At 42.0% G+C, this 23,774-nt stretch overlaps 1 protein-coding gene across 1 annotated transcript; it reads right to left on the reverse strand.

Annotated features, from left to right (window-relative positions):
• Positions 1-5,017: 5,017 nt before the first annotated feature.
• Positions 5,018-5,944, reverse strand: LOC110944511. Its single transcript, XM_022186173.1, has one exon. It carries the CDS (start codon positions 5,942-5,944, stop codon positions 5,018-5,020), a length of 927 nt encoding a protein of 308 aa, XP_022041865.1.
• Between the last annotated feature and the right edge of the window lie 17,830 nt (positions 5,945-23,774).

The following is a 23,774-nucleotide window of genomic DNA, read 5'->3' on the forward strand; positions in this document are numbered from 1 at the left end:
CCTAATTAAATCGTCTTTTCGAAAATTTAATACGCTCTAGAATCGCATTCTTGTGTGTGTATCGCCTTTGATTGTACGAATCTCTTTAACTCATCACTCTCGCTTAGTCTTCGCAATACTCTCGCGCGTTAATTCTCTATCGATCGCTCGCTACCTCGTCGCTTTTATCGCTTAATCGCTCGCATCAACTCTCGCGACCCTTCTTGTGGATTAATTTCGGGACGAAATTTCCTAAAACAGGGGAGACTGTAACAACCCGCACGTTCTTGCGTTGTTACTACTCGTTATACTCGTTACGCCTAGCACCCGAGATTCAGATCATAATGTAACTATATCGCATACCTCGCTATATCGCAATATTTTCGCATATTATCGCATATTTTATCGTTATCACCTCACATCGTACTTGCTGACAACCACGAAGATGTCGAGTGAGGACCAATACTACCCTCCTTGATAGCTGTGATGTGTCGTAAGTGCAAACTCATTTATCAAAACGCACATCGCATCACACACATTAACGTTCACGCTGACATTGAGAGAGGACCTATTCTACCCTCCTCGATAACCGTGAAGCGTCGCAAAGTAACGCATATTCGAAACGAAACCCGATTATTGTATCGCAACTGTGAAATATGGATATGTATATACGACCCAACGTGGCTAATTATAATAAATATATGAAAATGTGGATGAGAATGTGTAACCAAACTATTGCAACGCTTAACGATCGAAAAGGAACGCCAAAACTCAGCTCGCCGAAGGCGTTTGATCGAATGGCCATCCGATCGGACAGCCCATCCGATCGGACAGCCATCCGATCGGACAGCCCATCCGATTGGACAGCCCATCCGATCGGGCAGCCATCCGATCCAACGCACCACTTCACCTTCTCTCCTCTTTTGCCTATAAATACCCCCTCCACTCTCATCATTCTCCCTGATGTGGAGCTCTCATTCGACCAGCACGCCTTGGAGCCATTTTCTCCCGATTTCTCACGATTCTTGTAAGTTCTTACCTCAAATCTTGTACTTCTATGATCTACACGCACGTCTTTATCATTTTCTCTTCTACATCTTAACTTTTAACCGTGAAATCGATGGGTTTGAGGTGTTCTAGGGTGATGTCATCATGAAGTTCATATGAACTTCAAGTGTTGGCCTCATTCCACCAAGAACAACTCAGATCCGAAGGATTTCCACAAGAATAAACAACATTTTCAAAACAGATCTACACATAATCATGAATAAAAGGATTGAAAGATGGTTTTCCAACTTTCTTTCAACTCTTTTACACTCAATGCACTCAAGACCAATAGAATCGGAGCTTGTACCGACCTACTACTCATTCTTAGTGTCGTGTTGGTTCAAAATCCGGTTTCTAACAAAGAGACGACCGATTTCGGGTTAACCAAGAACGACCATCATGAATTAGTAAACCGGTCAGATTTGGGTGATTCCTGTCCGATCGGGTCCCTTGGTTCGAGGGGGGGTTTCTTTTGGTTAGCAGGTCACAACACCGTCTCGATCAAAACCGTCGAAAACTTTCAAAATTAGTCAAATTCCATGGACGACTAGATCGTTGGACGGATTGCCGTCCGATCGGACAGCCATCCGATCGGACAGCCATCTGATCGGACAGCCATCCGATCGGACAGGCCATCCGATCGAACAGGCCATCCGATCGGTCAGGCAGTCAATCCGAACGAACAGGTAGTCAACCGGACGGTCAGGTAGTCATCCGAACGGACGGGCCATCCGAACGGACAGGCCATCCGACCGGATTTCACCTTGGGTCCGACACCTAACTTTAACCTCAGTAATCTAGAGAACTGTCCGATTCATCGACACCTTGCTCCGTTTAACGCACAATTCAACGCTCACGCTATCGATCTGTAATTAGGATAATCTCAGACGCATTCCCTTCAAACCAAGTTGTATTTGCTTGCCGAACACCGACGGTGAGTATATTCGAACCCCTTTTTATCGCATTTTGGGTGTAACATACGTTCCTAGTAAATCGAATTTATCAAAACGAATTATTCAATCAAACTATTTATCACTTGCGAATAACTGTTATGCATATTTATACGCGATGCTAGTTACATATGTGTTAGGACTTATACTCGCGAGGTCCCGCCTTAACTAGTATAGTACTATAGCACCCGACGAGGTCTAGTTAGGATGAATAGCAATTGCAATCGCAGCTCGAGTGACTTAGCTGGTAGTATTTGTCTTTTACATGTATGTTGAGGTATCCCGTTTATGTATTTGGTAATTCGCAGCACTTTTAACTATTTTACGCTACTCTATCAAAACTTGTATACTCGCCAATACTTTTGTATTGACGTTGTTTTAACGTATGTTGCAGGTTTAGTAGCAGTCTATATCAAATCAAGCTAGGGAGTCTAGAAACCCACCTAAAAATCTATGTTGTCGGATTGTATTGTTCGAGAGGGCAAGAAATATGTGATACCTTATGTGATTGTATGGTTTATTAGTATGGGATAATGAACACATTAAATACTGTCACAATATATGTGTTATGGATTCTCTTAAGTAATCTGATTCGCATAGTGCCACGCCCCGAGGATTCCGCCATCGGTTGGGGTGTGACAGCAGTAACGGAGGCTGTAACCACGGAGCTTATAGTCGGGAGTACTGTTACTGATCCTGGCGAGACAACAGAACTCACGGGAACTGTGGAGGTGACTTTTGCAGATGCAGTATTACCCGCTAGGATATCTTCGTAAGATGGGAAAGAAGACTCCATGATTTCAAAGGGGAGTGATTGAAGAATTAGGTTTTGTGAATTTGAGGGGATGGCGCCACTGAAGACTTACTTACCAGTCGGTCTGAGCTGGCTAGGATAGAGCCTCAGATGATCTTTACTCAGTCCTGAAAGATCACAACAAGAGAGAAAGCACACCGTTAGCCTTGTCATAGGGAGGGGGGCCTCTCTGTGACCAAGCGTGGGCGTGAGACCAAGTATTGGAGGAGATGGAATAAGTCAGTGTGAGAGAGAGGGAGTTTAGAGAGAGAAAGTAGCCATTACCCCTTGTGGGAGACCTTGACGGGGTATTTATACCTTTTGGGTATGCTGACGTGGCGAGCTAGTTATGGCCGAACCCGTCTCTGTCAGACAGTTAGAGTTGTGGGCCCCAAGTTATTTAGGGAAGATCCTCTAGGTCGATCGTTCTGATGCGGTTCATCCGACTTGGTTCGGTGGCGTCCTGACTTTGGTGACTTCTGGTCCGACCTTCGTCAGGGGGCTATCAGTTCGGTGATAGACGGTGTTCGGTCCGGTCTAGCACTTATCCTCATCAGTAGCCGAGAACTCAAATCCAGACCTTGATCGATCCCAATAAGATGGTTAGTTGGTTACCTCATTATATCTCGTGAGAAACATTTTTTGTTTCTGTATGTTGGACTTCAAGTCAAGTAACTTTATATATTGTTAGAATAATAGAACTAGTGTTTTTAAATTACGCGCGTTGCGCGAAAGGCATTGGTGTTTTCGACCGTGGGGTATGATGGGGCGGGGGTTTGGGGCATGGGTTGACACGTGGACTTCGAGCCCCCCGCTGGTAAGTGACGTGTTGGGTCGGTATGGCGGGGCGTGGCTAGCCCGCGTGGGTTGGCCAGTTTTATAAAAATTTAAAAAACCTTAAATTAAAAAATACACACCGAATTAAAAAAAAAGCCTAAAATTATTATTAAAAGTTCCTAAAAATTACAAAATTCTACAAAAAAGAGGATTACAAAATAAAAAAAAAGCCTAAAGCGTTAGGTAGATTTCGAACCGGGCGAGCTTGTCAAACGGCTTCCGCTCCTTGCCCCGGAATTGGATGTTGGCCATCGCCACCCAGTCTTCGTGACTTATATCACCGCACGGGAAGCTATCGTAGTAGGTTTTAAAACGGTCGAGCTTCGGTCGTAGCTCGTGCCACTTGTGTTGGCACGCGTTTAAATTGTGCCGGTCGTTCCCCACGTTGTGCCGGTAGCTAGCGAAAGCTTCCGGCCAGTAACGGGTCTCACTGGGTTGGCGGCCCTTCATCGCGTTGTGCCGGTATCAAGTGTGGGTAGCGGGTTCGGGTAGGTGGAGTGAAGATTTGGAGTAACGATGTGGACATGCGGTGGGGTTGGGGGGGTTTTATAGTGACTTGGGTGAACCGTTTGGCTTGGGTGAACCGTTTGGCTTGGCCAAACGGTTATTTTTTAAAATTTAAACCTAGCCGCTATGGCCTAGCAAACCCAGCCAATGAGAGCGGGCCACGGAGGACCGCTAGTCATGCCCAACGCCTGGAATGAAACTCCCGCCCAAGAGGCCACACCGAAACCCAAGCCCACACGGGGTGGTGACTTGGGTATTTGTACCCAACCCACGCCCAACCCTCGCCCCATACCCCATAGTCTAATAAATGAATATAAGATATAATGAAAAATCACATAATAAAGAATGATTACGAGCCAAACGGATATTTTTTAAAATTTAAATCTAGCCGCTATGGCCTAGCCAACCCAGCCAATGAGAGCCGGCCACGGAGGACCGCTAGTCATGCTCAACGCCCGGACTGAAACTCCCGCCCAAGAGGTCACACCGAAACCCACGCCCTAACCCTCGCCCCATACCCCATAGTCTAATTAATGAATATAAGGTATGATAAAAATTACATAAGGAATGATTACTATTCATTCCCTTTTATTTTTATCATATATTAATTAATGGTTAACGGCATATGATATAAGAATTATTAAATCTATACTTTGAAGGGTTAAATCTTCCTTCAATGGATAATGTCACGAAAACAATATTTAACCCTTCAAAATAAACGACAAAAGATATCAAAGATCGAAATATTAAAACGAAAGACTATAGATTAATATATACAATTAACACATGTTAGTATAGTTTGTTGCATCGTACTATTACAAACTTATGATAGCGTTTACCCTTCATTGTCTCCGCAATTAAAACCCCCCAAATTGTACCATTTCTAACTTAAAATATAAATAAATTATCTGGTTGCCGCGTGGAGTAACGGAGCACCGTCAACGACGTTAAATCCGATCATACTGCACTTAACGGCCGATAACGTCTGGCTCACCGGAACTAAAATAGACGAAGATATGTTAGCCGGAGTATAGTTCACTGTCCGACGGTACGGCCCGAACCACTTATTCTGCATGAACCGGTTTTTCCTCCATGGAGGAAGAAGCATTCCTCTACTCTTCAGTGACCACCTTATTTCATCACTCATTAACTTAACAATCTGCTTCAAATCCGCACTTTTCCCGACGAAAACCGTCGGCAATATTTCTGTGAACCGCCGGAACTGATTCGTTTGTCTAGCGATGTCAAACTCTCCGGCGAAGTTAACGTCAATGAAGTAACGAACACTGCAATCAGATGATTCAGATCTAACGACGTCAATGAACTCGTAGTTACCGGCCGTTAATCCGCCACAGCTCAACCACTTTGTTTTGCAAACCGCTGCGTTGTAACCTAATTTTTGAAGATACAACATCACGTTACGGTTGAGAATCTGTGCGTTAGGTTTTAAACAGCGAAAAACGTTCACAGCTTTCACAACATTCGCGTGAAGAGCGTTTCTGAACGTATCAACGTTCAGATCTCGTAATTTCGAGCTAATTTCTTCGGTTTTGGCCTCCGCACTATCGGATTCAGAATCCGAATCTGAATCCGATTCATGATCCGATTCATGATCCGATTCATCTTCGTGTTCTTCATTGAAACGGTTAAGAAGATAAGAGAGAGAATGAGACGATGAATTTGAATCTGAGTGATCGGCGATCTGGCTGACGGTGGCGCTGTGTTCGCTGCCGCTGCTATCGTACGCATTTTCCGGCGTGTAACGGCCGACGATTCGGTTTTTGACTCTTTTGGTTAGAGGATCGGTTACACGCTTTGATCTTACGGCCATTTGTTTAAACGGATGTGGTTGTTGTAACAGATTAAAAGTTGATGAACGAAATGAGGATTTTATTCTAGTATATGTATAAGTGCTAAGAATATTCCATGAGAATAACATTATCTTCTTGAATAATTTGGTGTGATTATTGGATTGGAAAAGGATATTTAATTTATGATTGAATTTTTAAATGATAGGGTTTTTAGGGTTTTGAGGATGGATATACTATAGAGTGAGAGGGTTTATTCGAGTGTGCTGGTGGTGACGTGGATGCTTATGAGGAGATGCCACGTAAGAAAGGGGGTGTTGGTCCCACTGATGGCTATTGGAGTGCTCCAAGAGTGAAGAAGACTTTTGGAAGCATCGTTTGTGTTTTGTAATGTGTTGTGTTGGTAGGGATGGCAATCAAACCCGAATTTGCTGGGTAAACCCGAAACCCGATATATTTGGGACGGGTTTGGGGTCGGTTAATCGGGTTTGAGACGGGTTTAGGAATAGTTTTTATTTTTTTCGCGGGTTTGGGACGGGTTTGGGATTTAGTGATATACCCGTTTACCCGACCCAATTACCCGATAAAGCGTACCCGTTTACCCGATTGTATACCCGATATAATTTCTTTTATATTATTAAATATGTATATATAGGAAACATCCATTTTTACACATGTACAAAATGTAATCGGTTAGTAGTTACCCGATAGATACCCAATGAGTTTTAAGGTAAGTATACTCAACGAGTAATCTTTTTAAATTAACGGGTTTACCCGAAACCTGCGGGTATACCCAATACCCGATGGGTATTTACCCGCTAAAAATCCGACGGGTTTTGGGACGGGTTTAGGACAAGCTTATCTAACCGGGTTTGGGATTACCTAAACCCGTCCCAAACCCAACCCATTACCATCCCTATGTGTTGGTAGGTTACATTTCACCAAGGAATATCAAGAGTGTGTAAGAAAATATATAGTTTAACAACTTCTGTTTGATTATTAGATGATACGATGTGAAAGGATGTGTACAAGATTCAAAAGTTTATTTTAAAGGTGTGTTTCATTATTAGATGGTACTAGAGCATGGTATCAATATGAGTAGACGCTGAGGAGTGAGGTAAGATGACTATACGTATCCACAACAAGAAGTGTATATGAGAATTTAAAGAACTACAAAACATGGGTGTGGCGTTTCAAGAAAGAAGACAAGGCTTTATGGAGATGATTAATCATAGGTGTTCATGTAATATTAGGGGTAGAGAGGCGCTTCCATGGAACAAACCAACGCAGACGAAGAAAAGAAATATTTGCATGAGTGTAGTAATATGGTTGGCGGCATTGGTTTAGCGGACCAGTATGATGTTTGGTCGTGGCTGGGATATAGCTTTGGCGAGTTCTCGGTCAGATCTGTTAGAAGCTTGCTTGTGCACGATCTTGATTGCAACAACAATTATGTAATGGAATGGAACAACTAGGTTCCATGCAAATGTAGTATTTTCGCTTGGAGAGCGGAATTGGACCATCTTCCGACAAGAGAGGCTTTAGCAAAGAGGAACATTCAAGTAGGGAACATGATATGTGTTTTATGTGGGCAAGTGACTGAGACTGCTGGTCATATTTTTATTGCATGTGACTCAAATGATCATGTTGGCTTGAAGAACCCGTAGAAGGAAGTGTTCCACGGTGTTTGAAGACTCAAGAACCAGTTGGTCCGAGCTGGTATGCACAGAGCTTCAGATGACCTTCACAAAGACCTGCAAGATCACCAGGAAGAAAGCACATCGTTAGCCTCGTCACAGGGAGGGGGGCCTCTATGTGACCAAGCTCGGGCGTGAGAATAAGTATTTGAGAGGAGAAAGTAAGTCAGTGAGAGAGAGATGAGAGTTTAGAGAGAGAAAGTAGCGATTACCCTTTGTGGGAAGTCTTGGCGGGGTATTTATACTTTTGGGGTATGCTGACGTGGCGAGTTAGTTAGGGTCAGACCAGACGCTATCAGGTAGTTAAAACCGTGGTCCCAGTTAGTTAGAGAAGATCCTATGGCTTAATCGTTTCGACTGGGGACGTTAGGTCCGACCAATCCTTTGAGCTGTCGATCCGACCTCACATTCTATCAAGTATTCGGTCCGGTCCCGGACGCATCCTCATCAAGTCCCCCCAGTTCGTGGCATTTGTTTAGTAAAAGCTTCGAACTAGATGGTGGGGTTTTTAAGGTTCGGCGTTTTTTTCTGTGGCGGTTTTTTTATTTTTGAATTTTGAATTTGGCGGTGACCTTTATTGTGTGACTGTCGGTCAATTTATCTTTTCTTTTACTGACGTGACGCTTGATTTGCGTCACTTGTCATGACGTGTCATGCTTCTATTGGGTCGTTTGAGGCAGTCTATTCTTTTTATAAATTGGTGAAAAAAGTTTCACTTTTTCACTTTTCTATCTGTTTCTTCTTCCCCCAATTCTTCCTCTTCCTTTTGGATTATCGCTTTTGCAGGCAGGTTAGTATCTTCTTCTTATAATCATGGCTAACAAAAGTAACTTGTCCGGCTGTTTCAATATTTTAAACCGGAATGGTCTGGTGTGGTTTGTGGAGCAATATGCGATTCCCGCTTCTTTACACCCTATTCTTCCTGAAAAAGATAAAGCTATCTATCCCTTTGTTCCTGGGAAGATAGGTGTTTATACTCGAATGTTGATTACTGTAACTATCGTTTTCCTTTGACGAAATTTTTGATTAGGGTTTTGTTGTTTCATGAGGTTCATCTTTCCCAGATGAACCCCTTCGGTCTGGCCAAGGTATGCCAGTTCGAACTTGCCTGTCGTAGCTTAGATTCCGATCCAGATTTGGATGTGTTCCAGGCCATTTATAAACTGAACCGGTCCGGTGATTGGTACACTTTCGAGGTTTGGAAGAAGAACGCCTGCTGCTATTCATGGATTACTACGAGCCTGAAGGATTGGAAAGACCGCTTCTTTTTGGTGGATGATCAGTGCGTACCTGCTGAAATGACTTGGAGGTTAAAAAGATCCAGTCTTCCTCTCCCCCTTCCTGAGGATTTTGTATTTAATAGGGATTTGTATGTGGCTCTGATTAAGGAAGCCGGTCGTGTCCAGAAATTCCCGGAACACATTCTTGTCATGGGGAGGATAAGCACGATATGGTCTGAACCGGAGTATTACCCTACCCTTAAGTGGAACGAAGAGGGTTAGTTATGTCTTTAGCTCGAACGTCGCTTTTCGTGCATTGCCATGTTTTTTCATTTTGCTCGTTTTCTTTATATAGGTATATTTATATTGTGAATTGCTTTGTCTTTCGCAGTTACGGGTTTGAAGGAGGCTTTGAGATTGAAGTCTTTTGACTCCACCGAGCTCGACATTCGAGCTACAAGGACACCAAAGGGGGATCCTCCGTACCTGACTACTATCAAGGAAAACCTTTATCCGATTAGGGAGCCTGTTGCTGCGACTGGTCAGTGAGGTTCGAGCTCAGCTCCCTCAGCTCAGGTGGCGAATGTGGCCTTGGTTCAAACAGCTTCGATGGTCGGCGGAGATAAGGGAAAAAAGACCGGGTCGAGTGGACTTAAAGATTCTGGTTCGAAAGTTGTTCTGTATGGTTCGGAACATCTATCTATTGAGGATGAAGGAGTGAATACCGAGGGTGGCGAGGATGATGCTGAGGTTCGTCCTCAAGTCAGTTTTAAAAGGGGGCGAAGTACTTCTTCGAAACCCGATCCGAACCCCAAAAAGTTGAAAAAGACTAAAATAGATCTGAAAACAATTGTTTTAGAAGATGAAGTCGATCAAGTCACCAGGTTTTCTGCAGCCGGAGGTTTACTGGAAATTTTAGACGCTCACCTTCATGGTGGCAAGACCCCAAGGGATCGGCCTGTCAACCTTCCTCCGAGTCCGTTATCCTTTGGGGGACAAGCTACCAAGGTGCTCGATATCACCAACATGCCTCACCCATTGGCTTTCAAGAAGATTGACCTTTCTCCTTTGGGTAAGCCTACAACTAGGGTTGCTTCTAACGTTTTGAGGCCAAGTCCTTAGCAGATTGATGGTGGGGATAGTGCCTCCTCTTCCCCCTTATGGTACGAGACTGAAGCCATTTTTATCTGTCGAGAATTAGGTTCGGGCGATGCGATGGATGTGGATTCGGCTTAAGCCTTGGAGAGGTATGTCCCCGACTGGTCGTTGGTTAATAAGGACAGGATTGTTGATGCCCTTTCGGCGAAGATGTCGCTATTTCATATCGGCACCCTTGCTGAACATGCTTATTACCGAAAGATGAGCGGACCAAAGCTCGGGAATGCCTTAATGCTGAATCAGGCCCAATCTAACTCTCTGGTGGTTGAAGCGTATAAGCGGTGGGTTATGGCAGAGTCGAATTGCCGCCGATATGAATGTGAGGTTGCTTTTCTGAAAAACAAAGAAAACGTTCGGTCAAAAACTAAGCAGGAGCTCTCGTCTCTTCGAGCTCAGGTGGACCGACTAAGAGAGCAAGCTTCAGAAGCGAAGAAGGTTAGCAAGGCCTCACAGGCTTCGGCTGCAGCTACTTATGAAGTTCGCGATAAAGCTATTCATGACTTAGAGGATTTGAAGCTAAAGTTTGGAGCGTTGGAAAGAAAATTATCTGAGGTTGAAGAGAGGAACAAGTTGGAGCAGAAGGAAATGCAATCCTCCTATGATCAACTGTTAGCTTATCACCTTCGTTTAGTTAATGGTACGTTCATGATGCTCTCCACTTTATTTTTCTTAACTTCTGACCCTTTGCTCCTTTTTTAGATACAAACGAGATGGAGAGGGCCCGTGATAAGTCCGTCGAATCTCATCAGGCTGCTATTGCGGATGTGAAGGATATGCTAACTCGGTATGATGGTGAGATGATCGAGTTGTATGGTCTTGTGTCAGAACTTCTGCTCACAAAGGAATGGTTTCTGACTGAAGGAATAGCTTGGGTTGTGAAGCTGGTTCATCAGAGCCCAAAGTTGGAAAGGGTAGTTGCTGATTTAGTGAATAGTGTCAATGCTGTTGGTGTGAACGACGACATCAAGCAAGGTTTTCATGCCGCAAAGTCTTCGGCTAAGACTGTCAATGAAATCTTGGGATATGATGAAGGCGCTAAAGACTCCCTGGATGCCGCGATCAAAGCTTTTGACAATTTCCATATTTCAGTTCTGGACAAAGTTACAGAGCTTGTGAACGAACCCTTGTCCGTCATCAAGGAGAAAAGCAAACTCCCTATTGTCAAAGAGGATTGACGAACGTGATCCTCGTTTTTTGTTTTATCTTGTTTTTGGTTTTACCGTGGCATGTAATCGTACAATATATCGCCGTTATATTTTTTTAAAATTTTTAATCACGGTATTATGATTTAGTTAACGTCGTTGAAACTTGATCTTTAGCTTTAGCCTGCGTCCAGACTTTTGCTATTTTGTCAAGCCTTTTTTGGGCCATCTGTATGGTCGGGCCGTAACAAAGATCTTAGAAAGTTTTAGTTGCTTGAATCTTTTTTTATTTTGTAAGTGGATCGGATCGGATCACTTTGCTTAATAGGTTTTTTTTTTGTTATTTTTGAACTGTTTAAGCCTTCTCGATCGGTGCGAGGCATGGGTCGAGGCCCGCTTGTGCACATTTTATATCGTTCGAACTTATACATAGATATGCTATGGTTTGTACTATTAAAATGCAGATCGCTTTATTAATAGCTTGATAACATAGTTCCCGGGGTAGACCCTCCCGGTTTTACAGGAAAATTGGAAACATGTTCGGGGCATTACCCTCCCGATACTTACATGGAAAAAAAGATACTAAAATAAAAAGAGTGATCTTTTTAGTCCGTGGTGAGCATGCATCTACATGAAGCATTTCTTCAGATGGATCCCTTTCCAATTTTTGGGACGGAGGTTCCATCGATCTTTTCGAGCACGTAGGACCCTTTGTCATTAGCTTCTTTTATGCGGTACGGTCCATCCCACTTAGGGGTCAATTTTACAAGGGCCTCGACTCGACTTGCGTCGTTGCTCCGGAGCACATAGTCTCCAACTTTAAACTTATAAAGCTTGGTATGGGCGTTGTAGTACTTTTCGATTTTCTTTTTGTATCGGGCTTCTTTGATTACCGCCACGTTCCGGCGTTCTTCCAAAAAATCGAGATTAGATCGGAGCTCCTGTTCGTTTTCTTCCCAATTTCTTAGCCTTTGATTCGGGAGTCCAATCTCTGTAGGTATCACTGCCTCGGTGCCGTACGTAAGACTGAACGGAGTCTCTCTGTTACTTGTCTTGTGTAAGGTTCGGTAGCCCCATAGTACGTTCGGTAATTCATCCGCCCATCCTTTTCCTTCGTAACCAAGCCTTCTCTTTATCACATCGACAATTCGGCGATTTATCTATTCGAGCAGCTCGTTCCCCTGTGGGTGGGCAACCGAAGAGAAGACTTGGTTGATCTTCAAACTTTCACACCATCACTTGAATGGATTTTCTGCGAACTGCTTTGCGTTATCACTCGCTATATATAGCAGAAGACCGAAGTGACACACGATTTGTTCCCAGAAGAATCTCGTCACATTATAACCGGAGATAACCGTGAACGGTCTTGCTTCCACCCACTTGGTGAAATAATCTACTGCCACCAGTAAATATTGATCACTTCCGCTCGATCGTGGGAAAGGCCCAACTATATCTACGCCACACTTTTGAAAAGGCCATGTGGCCGTTACTGGGATCATCTCGTTCTTCGCTTGGAGGCTTATCGGCGCATGTTTCTTGCATTCGTCACATTGCTGGAGTTCTTTTACCACACTTTCGTGCATTCTGGGCCAGTAATAACCTGTGTTCTTTACTTTTGTTACAATTATTTTTGGGCCGGCATGGATACCGCAGATGCCGTAATATATCTCTATAATGATGTAGCTGGCTTGCTCTGGATCAAGACACTTCAATAGAAGGCCGAGAAAAGTCTTTCGGTATAGCCCCCCTTCTTGCATCTGGTATTGAAGCGAGTTGATCAGTATTTTTCAGGCCTCCGCCTTATCCACTTGCAAAACATCGTGTACCAAGTAGTTGACGATCGGAGTCATCCAAGTTTGGGATGGGGCTTTGTCACGGCCCCCGACCCGGTTTTACCCATTTCAGGAGTCGCGGGACAGAAACCCGTGGTATTGCTTATTTTAGCAGTGGAAATTTTAAGCAGGATCTTTTTTTTAAATTGAAAATGCCCAATCATTTTATTTCACACTTTTGGGATAAACCCTATAATTTACAATAAAGGAATTTCACGGGGAAATTCCCTGTTTTTACAAAACATGTTTATTTATTTTATTGAGCCACTTCTTCAAGCTTGTAGTGTTACACAACACTTTTTCCTTTATTCACAGTAAGTCACCTGAAACATGTTTTAAAAGATTTTATCAGCGGGGAAATACTGGCGAGTCATTCAAGTTGCACAAAATGACACATTGTTATAATTTACAGCATTAAGGGTGATCACATTGTTTCTATCAACCAATTACCCCAAATCGGTATTTGTCACTTGACTGTGTCTGTGACTATGGTCCGATCACCCATTGGCTAACCCGGTGTCCAATGGTGACGGGTATCAAGTAATCTATACAAAACCCCACATACCGGCAGTAATTGAAGATTACAAAGACTTAATCCCTGTAATTATAACTTTGAAAACAAGTAGGGTTTTGGGAAAACAATCCGATAAAAAGAGAATGACTCACATTGCAAATTTAACTGGACAGAACTTTTGCCTACTGATTTACCCTTGTAACCTAGTTACATAACAATGCACACGAAACTAGGTCAGTAACTTAATACAACATTTACGATAAACTCACGAAATCAAAACCCTCACGACGAATGACAAAGTATAGCCCAAATACGGGCAGCACTTAAACATCCATCGGATTGGTTTCAATCGATCGGACATTGTATCGTAGCAGTGATCGAGTTAATACCCCGTAATCGTAGCAGCTTCTTGATGCCTTAACACTCGTTTTTAAGCAGAATATGGACGTTCTAAACTAAATTTTCGAACACAGAAGCAAGTCCCATGCACAGGCAATTCATAGCAACTTTTTAGGTTTTACGTGGCCCGCGTAAACCTTCTTAAGATCTCACGCGGCCCGCGAGGGCCACCTAGTCTACAACTAGGGCTACCGTGTCACATGTAGGCCCGCCACATGGCCAACAGGCCCAACACGTGGCCTGAAGCGTGTCCCGGTCATTTGCTGTCCTGTCGCGGCCCACGTAGGCTTAGCCTTATGGCTTACGCGGCCCGCGCGAAGTCTAAAATTCTTGATTTCTTGGTTTTTCATGAACATTAGGGTTTCAGGGGTCCGGGTTTTAACTTACGGGTCATTTATGGACATTTTTGCAGGTCCTTACATCCTCCCCACCTTATTTAAAATCTCGTCCTTGAGATTTACTGAAGTAAGTGAGGATACTTTCGCTTCATTTCCAATTCCAGCTCCCAGGTGTACTCAGGTCCTCTTTTTGAATCCCACTTGACCTTGACCAGTACTAGTCTTTTGTGCTTGAGAAACTTGACCTTTCTGTCTTCTATTTGGAGTGGTTTCTCAACAAATTTTAGTTTTTCATTTACCTCTATATCCTGAAGAGGTACTACCAGTGATTCGTGAGATAGACATTTCTTGAGGTTAGATACATGAAATACGTCATGTAATCCGGCTAGTTCTTCTGGTAGTTGTAAGTGATAGGCAACTGGTCCTATGCGTTGGATTACTGGGAATGGTCCTATGTACCTTGGACTTAGCTTTCCTTTCTTACCAAATCGGACTACTCCTTTCCAAGGAGAAACTTTCAAGTGTACCTTGTCTCCAACTTGAAATTCCAGTGGCTTGCATCGATCGTATGCATAACTCTTCTGATGATCTCGAGCCGTCTTCAGTCTGTCTTTGATTTGAGTTATCTTATCGATGGTTTCCTGCACAATCTCGGGACCTGATAGTTGGCTTTCCCCTATTTCTACCCAGCAAACTGGAGTTCTACACTTTCGTCCATACAGTGCTTCGAATGGGGCAGCTTCGATACTTGCATGATAACTATTGTTATAGGAGAATTCAATTAAGGGTAGGTGGTCATCCCAGTTTCCGCCAGAATCTATTACACATGCCCTGAGCATGTCTTCCAGGGTTTGGATCGTCCTTTAACTTTGTCCGTCTGTTTGGGGATGGTATGCAGTACTTAAGTTCAGTCTAGTCCCCATGGCTTCTTGGAAACTTGTCTAGAAATGTGAAGTAAAACGACTATCTCTATCTGATACAATAGAGAGTGGAACTCCATGTAAGGATACTACCTCATCTATGTATAACTTTGCTAATCTCTCCATGCTAAAGGTTACCTTCATGGGAAGAAAATGAGCTGATTTGGTTAATCGATCGACAATTTCCCAAATTGTGTCGTTACCTTTCCTGGTTTTGGGCAACTTAGTAACGAAATCCATTGTTATTAGTTCCCATTTCCATACATGCATTTCTAATTGTTGGAGTAACCCTGAAGGTTTCTGGTGCTCTGTGTTAACTTGCGAACAGGTCAGACACTTAGATACATATCTAGCTATGTCATTTTTCATTCCTATCCACCAGAAATTATTTCTTAAATCTTGGTACATCTTGTTGTTTCCAAGGTGCATGGTATATCTAGATTTATGGGCTTCCTCCAAAACCTTATCTCTTAAATTTCCTTGCTTAGGTACCCAAATCCTTTTCTTGTGGAATCTCCAAATTCCATCAGTTCCTTGTTCTAATTCTTTTATCCTTCCTTTCATTCCTTCAGCATCATCCTTGATTGTAGTTGCTTGAACATTCTTCAGTTGATCCATTAAATCTAATTGTAGATTTAATCTAAGAGCACGGACTCGCTTTTGCTTTTCATGATACTTACGACTTAGGGCATCTGCAACTACGTTTGCTTTTCCTTCGTGATATTGAATATCACAGTCGTAATCACTTAAGATTTCCATCCATCTTCGTTGTCTCATATTTAATTCTTTTTGCCCAAATATATATCTTAAACTCTTATGAACCATATAGACAGTAAACTTACTTCCATACAGATAATGTCTCCAAATTTTAAGCGCAAAAATAATCGCTCCTAATTCTAAGTCGTGAGTCGTATAATTTTCTTCGTGCTTTTTCAATTGCCTTGAGGCATACGCAATTACCTTTTTGCGTTGCATCAGCACACATCCTAATCCCAGTTTAGAAGCGTCACAGTATACTTCAAAATCTTATGTCCCTTCTGGTAAGGCAAGAATTGGGGTGTTTGTTAATCTTTGCTTTAAAATCCTAAAGGCCTCCTCTTGCCTAGGTCCCCATTCAAACTTCACTGCCTTACAGGTTAGCTTAGTTAATGGCACCGCTATTTTAGAAAAATCCTTAATAAATCGTCTATAGTATCCAGCTAACCCTAGAAAACTTCTAACTTCCATAGCTGATTGCGGGACCTTCCATTTGGTGATTGCTTCTATTTTGGAGGGATCTACGTGAATACCTTCGTGATTCACCATGTGTCCTAAAAATTGTACCTCCTGAAGCCAAAATTCACACTTTGAGAATTTGGCGTAAAGCTTTTCCTTTCTTAACAGGGTTAAGAGTGCATGTAAATGCTTACAATGCTCGTCCTGACTTTTGGAATAAATAAGTATATCGTCGATGAAGACAATTACGAATTTATCCAAATACGGTTTACAGATCCTATTCATCATATCCATAAATGCTGCAGGAGCATTTGTTAACCCAAAGGGCATAACTGTAAACTCGTAGTGACCATACCTAGTTCTGAAAGCGATTTTAGGTATGTCTTCTTCTTCTTGTACCTTCAACTGATGATATCCAGAGCGTAAATCTATCTTAGAAAAATATCTAGCTCCCTGAAGTTGATCAAAAAGATCATCAATCCTAGGTAATGGGTATCGATTCTTAATTGTAACCTTATTCAATTCCCTATAATCAATACACATTCGCATTGAACCATCTTTCTTCTTTACAAACAGCACCGGTGCTCCCCAAGGAGACGAACTAGGTTGTATAAACCCTTTACTGAGCAATTCGTGTAACTGCTTTTTCAGTTCTAACATTTCGGTGGGTGCTAACCGGTAGGGTGCCTTGGCTATTGGTGTAGTTCCAGGAATCAGATGAATCCTAAATTCTACTTCCCTATCTGGAGGTAATCCTGGTAGCTCTTCTGGGAATACATCCGGGTATTCTGATACTACATGAATTTCTTTAAGTTCCTTACTTTTAGTGTTAATGATTACCGAAATCATGTACACTATTCCTTGTTTTTGCTCATAACTAGCAACTTTCATTACTGAAATGAGCTTTAATGGTTTACGTGGCTTATCTCCTGTAATCATAATTACTTCCCCTGTGGGTGAATGAATTTCTATAGAATTCTTATTACAGAGGATTCGAGCATGGTTGGCTACTAACCAATCCATTCCTAATACGACATCAAATCCAGCTAAATTCATAGGTAACAGGTTAGCCGAAAATTTATGATCTGAAAGTTCTATCTTTCCTTCTTGTAGAACCTTATTTATGTTAACAGAATTACCGTCTGCGGTTTCTACTATATAAATCTGCCTAAGAGTGGTTAAGGGTAGCTTAAGAGCTTGGCAGAATGAAGTATTTATAAAACTTTGGTTTGCACCAGAGTCAAATAATACTTTGGCATAAACGTCGTGTACCAGAAACGTACCAGCTATTACGTCGGGAATTAGTTCGGCTTCCTGCATGGTCAATTGGAAGGCTCTTGCGTTCTTCTTATTAGTTCCTTCAACAGGTTTGGCCTTGTTATCTGCTGGCTTGACCAATTTAGGGCATTCTGGTCTGAAATGCCCAGCTTCGCCGCAGTTGTAGCAGATCCTTGTTTTCTTTCTGCACTCCTCTTCGCGATGTCCTAGAGCTTTGCAGAAGTTGCAGGTTTCACTACATCTTCCAAAATGTTTCTTTTTACAATTTCTGCAGAATGGTGGGGTGGAAGATTGCCCAGTTCCCTTTCTTTTAAAATTACTATTATTACCCACACGAAATCCTTGGGTAATCTTTTGGGCTAACCCCTTTTTCCTGTTTTCTTCCCGCGTACGCACCAGCCCGTCGGTCAAGGTATTGGCTAATTCCACCGCATCGTCAACGGTGCGGGGTCTCGCAGCTTTGACGATATCATGAATCTCGCTAATCAAACCCCAAATATAGCGAGAAATAAGTACCGCTTCTGGCGAGGCCAGGGTTGGTACAATTCTAGCATATTTGAAGAATTTCGAAGTATACCCTCGACAGTCAACATCCACCATTCGGTGGCTCAGGAACTTATTTTCCATTTGTTCCTTTTCATATTCGGGGCAGAATTTTCTTTCCACGAGACGCTTAAATTCTTCCCAACTCATGGCATATGCCAGGTCGCTTCCTTTGGCTTGCAACACCGTATTCCACCATTCCAATGCCTCTTCCTTGAAAAGGTGAGAAGCATACATGACCTTATCCTCCTCGGCACATTTACTTATTTTAATTACTACCTCGGTCTTTTCCAACCAACGCAGTGCAGCAGTCGCCCCTTCGTTGCCTGCAAATTCGACAGGTTTACAGGCAAGAAATTCTTTATAAGTGCTACCAGGTGTTGCAACTTTCATTTTCTTGAGTATTGGGGCTTGAATCACATTATTATCATTGTTGTCGCCTCCATTTACACTGTTACTGAAATTATCGTCGCGCGTGCGTTTACTGGGGTTGGCTTGCGAAGGCTCAACAGGGCTTTTAACAGCAGCGACGATTGCCGGGATAGCATTGGCTATACCCTGGGCAACTATATTTTATATATCTTGCCGATTTAGAAAGTGATCCTCATTATTTTGTTCAGATTGATTAACTTCGTTGACTGGTTGGTTTTCCGTGTTTTCCATCTGAATAATAATAATTAACAATATAATTATAAATTATTGATACCGAATAAATAACAACCAAACATACTAAAGCAATCACACATAATCAGGTTAACACGTATAGCCAAAATTGTCGACTTTGCGACTTTCATATTTTTATATATTATTATGCATCGATACACACCAGTTATCTTACACAAGTTTTATTTTAAGTTATTTTACATGATTATATTTTATCATTATCTATTATTATTTTATTATTAAACACATAACCACACTATCACACAACCACAGTCAGCTAGCATTTCAGAAACGATGCTCCCTCTCGTCGTATTTCCATGAGATCTGTTCCCCCACTTCTCGGATTCGATTTCCTGCGTCCACCAGTTCCTCACCATAGTGGTGGAGTTCACCAAGTTTTCTGTGATCATAAGTGGGTTTGGTGCAGGCTCAGGGTCAAACTGGGGAAAATAGGCGTTGGGGTTATTCATGAAATTCTGAAATTGCCAGTCACTTGTCCACCATTCTTCCAGCTGGCCTATAACAGGCTGGGGGTTGACAATAGGATCTGGGATAGCAGGTTCCAAATTAACTGGGAGTTGGGATTCAGCGGGGTAACTGAAGAGGTTTTCAACGGCAGGTCCGATGAGGTCACAATTTGCTAATTTGCGATCCAGCTCCTCCCACGGTGGCATTTCATCGACTTGCCCGGAACTTTCCCCGATCTCTTTTCCTTTCCCCTTATCCTTCGGAACCTCAGTCTTTTTAACCTTTTGTGCAGCTGGTTTCTTCCTATGCCCACGTTTCCAATCCAAGATTCTCCTCCTCTTTTTCGGCTTTGGTTTCTCCTGCGGTTGGGCCTGGAATACCATTGGTTCCTCAGTATCCGCCTGATAGCCAGTTAAAGTCCTGGTGGTATCCATATCGGTGCTATGGATAGTAAAGTTTCGGAGTGCCTCCGACAATTCATTCATGCTGTTACCACACATGACGACACACACACACACACAAATTTAAGTTAAAATTTTATTTATTGTAAATTAAGTTTTCACAAAATCACAGAATGGCAATCAGAAAAATTAAGTATTTCTAAATACTTAATTGGCTTAAATCAGTGGCTCTGATACCACCTTTTTTCTGTCACGGCCCCCGATCCGGTTTTACTCGTTTCAGGAGTCGCGGGACAGAAACCCTTGGTATTGCTTATTTTAGCAGCGGAAATTTTAAACAGGATCATTTTTTTTAAACTGAAAATCCCAATCATTTTATTTCACACTTTTGGGATAAACCCTATAATTTACAATAAAGGAATTTCACTGGGAAATTCCCTGTTTTTACAAAACATGTTTATTTATTTTATTGAGCCACTTCTTCAAGCTTGTAGTGTTACACAACACTTTTTCCTTTATTCATGGTAAGTCACCTGAAACATGTTATAAAAGATTTTATCAGCGGGGAAATACTTGCGAGTCATTCAAGTTGCACAAAATGACACATTGTTATAATTTACAGCATTAAGGGTGATTACATTATTTCTATCAACCAATTACCCCAAATCGGTATTTGTCACTTGACTGTGTCTGTGACTATGGTCAGATCACCCATTGGCTAATCCGTTGTCCAATGGTGACGGGTATCAAGTAATGTATACAAAACCCCACATACCGGCAGTAATTGAAGATTACAAAGACTTAATCCCTGTAATTATAACTTTGAAAACAAGTAGGGTTTTGGGAAAACAATCTGATAAAAAGAGAATGACTCACATTGCAAGTTTAACTAGACAAAACTTTTGCCTACTGATTTAGCCTAGTAACCTAGTTAAATAACAATGCACACGAAACTAGGTCAGTAACTTAATACAACATTTACGATAAACTCACGAAATCAAAACCTTCACGATGAATGACAAAGTATAGCCCAAATACGGGCAGCACTTAAACATCCATCGGATTGGTTTCAATCGATCGGACATTGTATCGTAGCAGTGATCGAGTTAATACCCCGTAATTCCAGGTATTCAATCATGTTGGTTTCCCTTGCTTCATATCCGTCGTTCACTAGATTTTCTACGAGTAGTGAGTCAACGTGGGCTATGACGTTTTTTTGCTCCGACTTTGGCTGCTAAACGTAAACCAGCTAGCAAAGCTTCATATTCAGCTTCGTTATTGGAGCTTTTGAATTCTAGGCGGAGCGCATACGTCATATCCATGCCGTCAGGATCAGTGAGTATTAACCCGGCTCCTGCACCTTCGGCGCTCGAAGCTCCATCCGTATATAAGAACCAAGGTTTATTTGGAGCTTGTTCCATTTCTTTTACTTCCTTGTCCTCCGGCATTTCGACTAAGAAATCGGCTATCACCTGCCCTTTTGCTTCCTTGTCCTCCGGCATCTTCGTCTGGATCGGACGTACCATCGTAAAACTTTAATGTTGGGGGCATCTTTAGCTTTGCCGGCAGTGGTGTGATGGAGTGTGTGAAAACCGGGTGCTAAAGTGTATTATAACAAGTGTTTTATCGTCGTGAACTTGATTATATGTGTCGAATGTGATAACTACGAAAGTTTGTGGTTTTACAGGTTAATCAGCATAATTCGGTAAAGTAAAAGTGTGTGGAAGCAAAGAGGAACGAGCAATGATGATAAACGAGAGAGATCACGTAATTCGAGATGTGTTCGGGTCCGAAAAATATAGCTTGAAAATGCAAGAACTGTGAAATATTAAAGTTCAGGGCCTTCTGGTCATCATGGAGAAGTTGACATGTGAATAGAAGGGAATTTTGAGAATTTAGCCGTAGCCTACGGTGGTTAGACCGTAGGTCACGGTCTATGCATGCCGAAATTAAAACAAACAGAAGTTGTGAAGCGTAGGTTACGTTCCGTAACCGTAACTTACAGTTTAAAAAAAAGGGCGGCATATGTTTGGCCTATGTTGGACGATTGAAAAGGAATTTAATAGATAAAAAATTGCAGCCGCCATATTCACAACTCACAAGAAAAGAAGTCAAACAACATAATCGTCACATCAATTATCATCACAGCAAGCCACGTGAACTTTGGAGAAGGGCCATCATCATTTGTGGGCCGATAGAGTGGACTTGTGGAGACATAGTGGGCGGAACTCTAAGGCATTGGCAACCTAGTTGGACTTTTGAGGGTATTATTATTTTGAAGAGGAAAACATCATATATCATCATATTGACGGCAGACAGGAGGGTTTTTTAATCGTGTGTCCAGCTTTTGAAGACCAACCAACCAACATGAGCAGTTAATTCCTAGTGGTTTCCTCCGGATGGAGGGTTTTTGTAAGTTAGGTGATACTATGTGTTTGTTATAGTCGTTTTAACTTGGTGATCTAAGCATTCGATGCTTTTCACCTTTGTTTTGATTCGTTGATTGTAAACAATTGCATTTATTTAAACCTTAATTTCTGAGCATTCAGTTCCCGAGAGTTCTAGTTATTGGGATATATTTGACATGGGGTTAGGCTTGTAATTGTAATTGATAATCATTTGATAACCACCCGTCATGTATTGACCGGAGTACTTAGTCGTTGGTTATCACAATTAGTTAATCAAGTTTATCACTTATGTCTATGTAGGTGTTACGATTAAACACATAGTTAAAGCTAACTGTAAAACCTGAAATCTGGAGGAACCATCTTCTCTCCTATTGATTTAAATCTCAATTTTTGTTCGTTAATTTAGATAATTCTCATAATCAATCAAACCGATTTTTCAATTTAGTAGTAGTTAATTAATACTTTTCATTACGACACTTTCCACAATCCTCCTCTGGTTCGATATCCGACTTATCCTATCTACATAGTTTATTTCGGTTTTTGCATGTCCTTAACGACAGACATCAAAATGGAGCCGTTGCCGGGGAGGCGTGCGCAAAGTGTTTAGTGTTAAGTTTTTAGTAAAATAGATAAAAAAATCCCAAAAAAAAATTAGTGTTTTATTCGTCACATATTCCACTGTTTGCTTTTACCTTGGGTATACTAGCTTTGTCTGTGCAGATTCATTGCAGATCTTATTATGGAAAATGTTTACTGGTCATGCCGAGGTTGTGGTAGTCCATGTCACATGCGTGACGATTGTCCTGTGTTCCGGAAAACGTGTGAGGACGCACAGAGGGAGTTATATGAATTAGATGTTTATTACGATGATATTCAACCATATTACCCGTCCCTGGATTCACCTTCGCAGGATTCTCAATATTATTATCAAGAAGATCTGGATTACTACAATGAGCAGACATGGTATGAGAGTAGCTATGATCCGGGGATGGTACAAAGCGTGAGTTATCAAGAGGAGTATGACCATTGTTATGATGAATACTCTCAATTTTCTTATGAAGACCATCCGGTACACTATCAGGATGCCTATCATACCCAGTATACAGTTGATCAGAGTGAGTCTGAATGTGCACCCCAGTTACATAGCTATTATCAATCACCCCAATTTAGAAGTCTTATGGAATATATGAGATAACGAGACCTGGCACACATTAAAGAGCAATTGGTGAAACCTGACCTGTCAATAGAGGACCAGTTGGAGATATGGATTATGAAGTATGACCTTTTGATGGCTGAAGTGAAGGATGATGGGCCAAGAAGGACTCCAACGGAAAAACGCCAAGCCAGGGATAGATGGGTGTCTCTACAGATGTCTCCTTCTCAAGTAAGGGATGAGGTTGGGGAGGTTAATACCACACCGGTGATTCTCTCAATTGTTGAACTGTCAGATGTGGAGAAAATTGTTGAAGGTGATGAGGTGAAAGAAGACATTCCACAAAATAAGTGTGGGGATTCACGTATAGAGATGAGGAAGGTGACGGTAAAGGACATCGAGCGGATCATCATAAAGTGGTTGTGCAATAATCCAACTTATTTGCTGATATTGAGTAAAAAGAAACGCTTGTGGAGAGTTAACTATCGAGTGTATGTTGGGAAC

The sequence above is a fragment of the Helianthus annuus genome, chromosome 6 (assembly GCF_002127325.2).
Source record: "Helianthus annuus cultivar XRQ/B chromosome 6, HanXRQr2.0-SUNRISE, whole genome shotgun sequence".
In the NCBI taxonomy this organism is placed as follows: Eukaryota; Viridiplantae; Streptophyta; class Magnoliopsida; order Asterales; family Asteraceae; genus Helianthus; species Helianthus annuus.